The following is a 4,191-nucleotide window of genomic DNA, read 5'->3' on the forward strand; positions in this document are numbered from 1 at the left end:
TGCGGGGGAGGTTGTGGGGTGTGCAGGGGAGGGGTGAGGTGTGCACGGGAGGTGTGGGGTGTGCAGGAGAGGTTGCGGGGTGTGCAGGGGAGGGCGTGTGGAGCATTTACCTTCCTCTTTGATGCAGCCGGGACCCTCTACTGGGACACAGTTTGGGGTCCCCACAGCTTGTCCTCCTAGGTGGCCCCCAGGCCTGGCGCCAGCTGAGTGGTGGGAGGTGTGGCAGGCTGCAACCTGGGCCCCTCCGGAGCTTCTGGGTGCCCTTTCCTGGGACCGAGACCTCCTGGGAAGGGTCCGCCCCGCGGCTCCTGGACCTGCCCGGCTGGGCGTGTGTCTCTTCTTCTCTAGACTTGGGGTCTGTTGGGGGTCTCCCCAGGGGCCGGAGATTTCCTCCTGAGTCCCACTGGCTGCTGCCCCAGTCCCCAGGTCTCTGCTGGCTCCAGCCAGGGAGCTGCAGGCCGGGTCCCCGAGGGCCTCCTCAGAGCTGCCCAGGGGCATGGGGTTGCGCAGGGCCTCCATGTACGACTCCCTGAACCGGCGTCTGGGCTGCACACAACTAGGGTCCCCTGGCGGCCGCCTCCTGCTGCTCGGGAAGTCCAGGTCTGTGTGGAAGGTGAGGGTCTTGGGGCCGTCCTCCTGGTTCATGGGGTCTGGCCTCTGCTCCGACCCCCCGCAGTTCTCAGGGGGCATCCGTGGGCCCTGCTCCAAGGGGCCGACCTTTTCGAAGTCCCTGTCTGAGCTTCCAGACAGGGTCCGGGGGCTTCCCAGCTCGGCTCTTTCTGGGTAAGGAAGGTGCCTGAGCTGGTCGCTGCCCACATGCCCCTGGCAGCAGGGTGGGGTCAGGGTGTCGGGGGAAGGGGTGCTTCCCTGGAAATGGGAGCCTGCCATGGCTTGGGTGGGGGCTGGGGCCTCTGAGGGGCTGCTGGGCAGTTGCTCAGGATGCTCAGGACCTGTGCAGCTGGAGCAGCTCTGCAGGATGGCTCCAGGGCTGGGGACAAAGACAGGGTTAGTGATGTCGCTCCACGGGGCTCGGTGGACAGCCAAGCCTGAGGTCAGCAAGCAGGTGTGCAGGGGAACGTGGCTGCGTTCCTGGTTCACCCACTCCAGGAACGCCCCCGTGAAGACACAGCCATACATGGCCTCAGGGATGGCGACTTCCTCTGTGCCCCTTCCCAGCCGGGACAGGCATTTCAAGACCAGTCTAGCTGACTGCTTCCCCGCCGATGTGACCTGCAGGTAGAAGTCCCCGGGCTGGAGCCTGACTCCATGCAGGGATGCCAGTTGTACCACCACCTTCTCATGGGCACACAGCGGCCAACCTGGGTGCAGGGAGACCAGACCCCTGTACCTGGCCTGAGACAAGAGAGAAAGGAGGTTAGTGGTGGGCACGGCCATGGCCTGGGCTCCTCCGTGCCCTGGGTCTCCACCCCTCAGGGGAAGGTCAGTGACTGAGCTCCCACAGGGCAGGGGTCTCACGGGGACTGGGATGCACTGTCCCTTGGAACATAAAACAGGTCATTGGGACTAGAAAACCCATGGGCTTCTCTTTGGTTCAGGGGTCAGTTAAAAAAGCAATTGTATAGTTCTACCTGGAGGCTGGGGGTAGGTGGGCAGGACAGGGCAGAGAAGGCCGCTCGAGGGTCACAGCTAGAGCCCACCAGGTGCTCCGAAGGGTGAGTTGTCCCTCAGAGTGGTCCCAGCCTGGGCAAGGGGCCAGGCATCCACACTTGCCCCTGCCAGTCCTGGTCAGGACCACCCTAAGGGGGGCTCCCTCCTCTGCACTTCTGGTGTTCCCTGCGGCTCCCGGCTGCTGTGGGCGCCACCTCGGCCTCCTCTGCGAGGAGTGCGGGTGCCAGGATGCTGGTGAATTTCACTTCAGTATTTTCTCTGTTCCCTTTAAATAGCTGAGATCCCACTCCATTGACAACTGTGTACTTTAACTATTTTCACCCAGCGTGATTTCATGAGCATTTCCTGTGCTGTTAGAAACTGCAGACAGCCGGGCGCGGTGGCTCAAGCCTGTAATCCCAGCACTTTGGGAGGCCGAGACGGGCGGATCACAAGGTCGGGAGATCGAGACCATCCTGGCTAACCCGGTGAAACCCCGTCTCTAGTAAAAAATACAAAAAACTAGCCGGGCGAGGTGGCGGGTGCTTGTAGTCCCAGCTACTCGGGAGGCTGAGGCAGGAAAATGGCGTAAACCCAGGAGGCGGAGCTTGCAGTGAGCTGAGATCCGGCCACTGCACTCCAGCCTGGGCGACAGAGCGAGACTCCGTCTCAAAAAGAAAAAAAAAAAAAAAAAAAAAAAAAAAAAAAAAAAGAAACTGCAGACAGATAGCGTAATTGTTGGGTATTTATTTTCCCCAAATTTTGCTCTGACAAACTAAAATACAGTAAACATCTTGGGGCCTAGAGCCCCGCCCGGGTTTCAGTTGCTTCTGCAGAATCTTATACCAAGTTCATGTTGAACCTACCCACCAATCATGTTTTGCCCTGGTAACAAACAGGCCTGAGATGTTAGTGTCTTTCCTCATTCACAGCTCAGCTTCACTATGCTGGCCTCAGGGACTCCATGGAAGTCACAATCCCAGCTTTCCAGAATGGCAATAAAAATGCACTAAACACTTGAAAGTGCATTTGCCACTGAAAGGGACACATATTCAGATGGTGAAAGGTTATTCTCAAAAGCCTTTTTCTAATCATTTTCATCTTACTGGGCTTGAATTCTTGGAATGTAAAATCGAGTATGAGCATCCTAGGTGGCTGAGGGAAGTGAAAACAAGTTCCTCAACTTTTATCACAATTTAAGCTCAAACTTCACTCAAGGGGAGGGTATACTGAACAGGGGCATAAAACGGAACCATCATTGGTATGGCAAATCTGACTTAAAGAATGTAAAGTTACACCTCATTTCAGAAAATAACCTGAATAGATGAAAGTAATGTAATGCAGAAAACTGGAAAATATTCATCTACTTCACAGGGAAGAAATTAGCTGGGGGGGACGGGGGTTGGGGGGCACGTCCCAGGGTCTTCCGCTGGCCACTGGCAAATCCAAGTGGTCATTTAATCGTCTGATGTCAGGGTGGGCCCTGGAGCTGCTCCACTCCAGACCCACAGTCCACGCAGACATCGGCCCACCCAATTTTCAGAAACGTCTGCGCATGTTCCTCACCTTGGTGAGAAAGCCATTCAAGCAGCAGCTCCTCGACACCCTCCCCAGATGCTGCGATGCTGAGGAGCTGTGTCCTGGGCTGGACACCCGGTGGGGCCACCTCCGGCCCCTCCACAGGTTTCACCCCAGAAGAGACAGGTAACTGCCGGTCCCTAAGGGCCTCCCCGAGTCTGGCCCCCAGAGCCCGTCCCCCATCCTATTGCCCGGCACAGCTGTGCTGGTGCCCAGGGCATGTTCCCGTGAAGAGGTGATTTGATGTAAAATGCACAAGTGACTATTGAAAAAATCGTTGTGACTTGTCCTTGTAATTGCACTACCAGATTTTTTTCAGTGTTAGAAAACAGAAGTGGGAGGGTGTTGGAGCCTTGCATGTCTTTTGCCCTCCCATAGGGGTCTACAAGTCTCTACGTATCAAATATTTGATGAGACAAACCCTATTTCCAAACCCTATTTTCAACATGCATAGGGTTTCTTCGCTGTGAAAGGGAACTGGTCCAGGTTAATGCAGTGGCACAGCCCAGAGCAGGAGGGAAGTCAGAGACTGTGAGGAGGAGGGGGTGTGTGTGCACGTGTGAGTGTTAAAACAGATATCATGTGAAGTTCACAAGCATAACCATGTTTACGGGGTACAGTTCAGTGGCATTAAGTACATTCACACGGTGATGTAAGCATCACCACCATCCATCTCCAGAACTTTCCATCTTCCCAAACCGAAACAGTGAACCCATCAAACACCAGCTCGCCATTCCCCTGCCCCTGAGCCCCTGGTACCCACCATTCCACTTCCTGTCTCGATGAATTTGACTGACTACTTCACACACGTGAAATCATTCATTTGTCCTTCCAGTACTGGCTCCTATCCACTGGCACAGTATCCTCAAGGTCTATCCATGCCGCAGGTAGCACGTATTGGAACTGTACTCCTTCTGAGGGTTGCATAATATTCCACTGTGTATACACTGCATTTTATCATCCATTCATCCATCCACAGCGCTGCGTAATACTCCATTATGTGTA

General features: G+C 55.4%; 2 protein-coding genes across 2 annotated transcripts in view; both read right to left on the minus strand.

The window, feature by feature from the left end:
• PLEKHG4B (pleckstrin homology domain containing, family G (with RhoGef domain) member 4B) overlaps positions 1 to 561 on the minus strand; it is a 39,483-nt gene extending 38,922 nt beyond the window's left edge. The window contains exon 1 of the mRNA XM_011934413.1: positions 111 to 561. Within this exon, the coding sequence (XP_011789803.1) occupies positions 111 to 519 (409 nt within the window). The 5' untranslated portion in view covers positions 520 to 561. The remainder of the gene's footprint in view (positions 1 to 110) is intronic.
• The window catches only part of LOC105506402 (rho guanine nucleotide exchange factor 40-like), a 28,566-nt gene continuing 24,931 nt past the window's right edge, over positions 557 to 4,191 (minus strand). Inside the window, exons 3-4 of the mRNA XM_011934534.1 lie at positions 668 to 1,353; positions 557 to 602 (exon numbers count right to left, since the gene is read on the minus strand). Coding sequence (XP_011789924.1) covers positions 557 to 602; positions 668 to 1,353 — 732 coding nt within the window. The remainder of the gene's footprint in view (positions 603 to 667; positions 1,354 to 4,191) is intronic.

The sequence above is a fragment of the Colobus angolensis genome, unplaced genomic scaffold (genome assembly GCF_000951035.1).
Source record: "Colobus angolensis palliatus isolate OR3802 unplaced genomic scaffold, Cang.pa_1.0 Scaffold136, whole genome shotgun sequence".
Lineage (NCBI taxonomy): Eukaryota > Metazoa > Chordata > Mammalia > Primates > Cercopithecidae > Colobus > Colobus angolensis.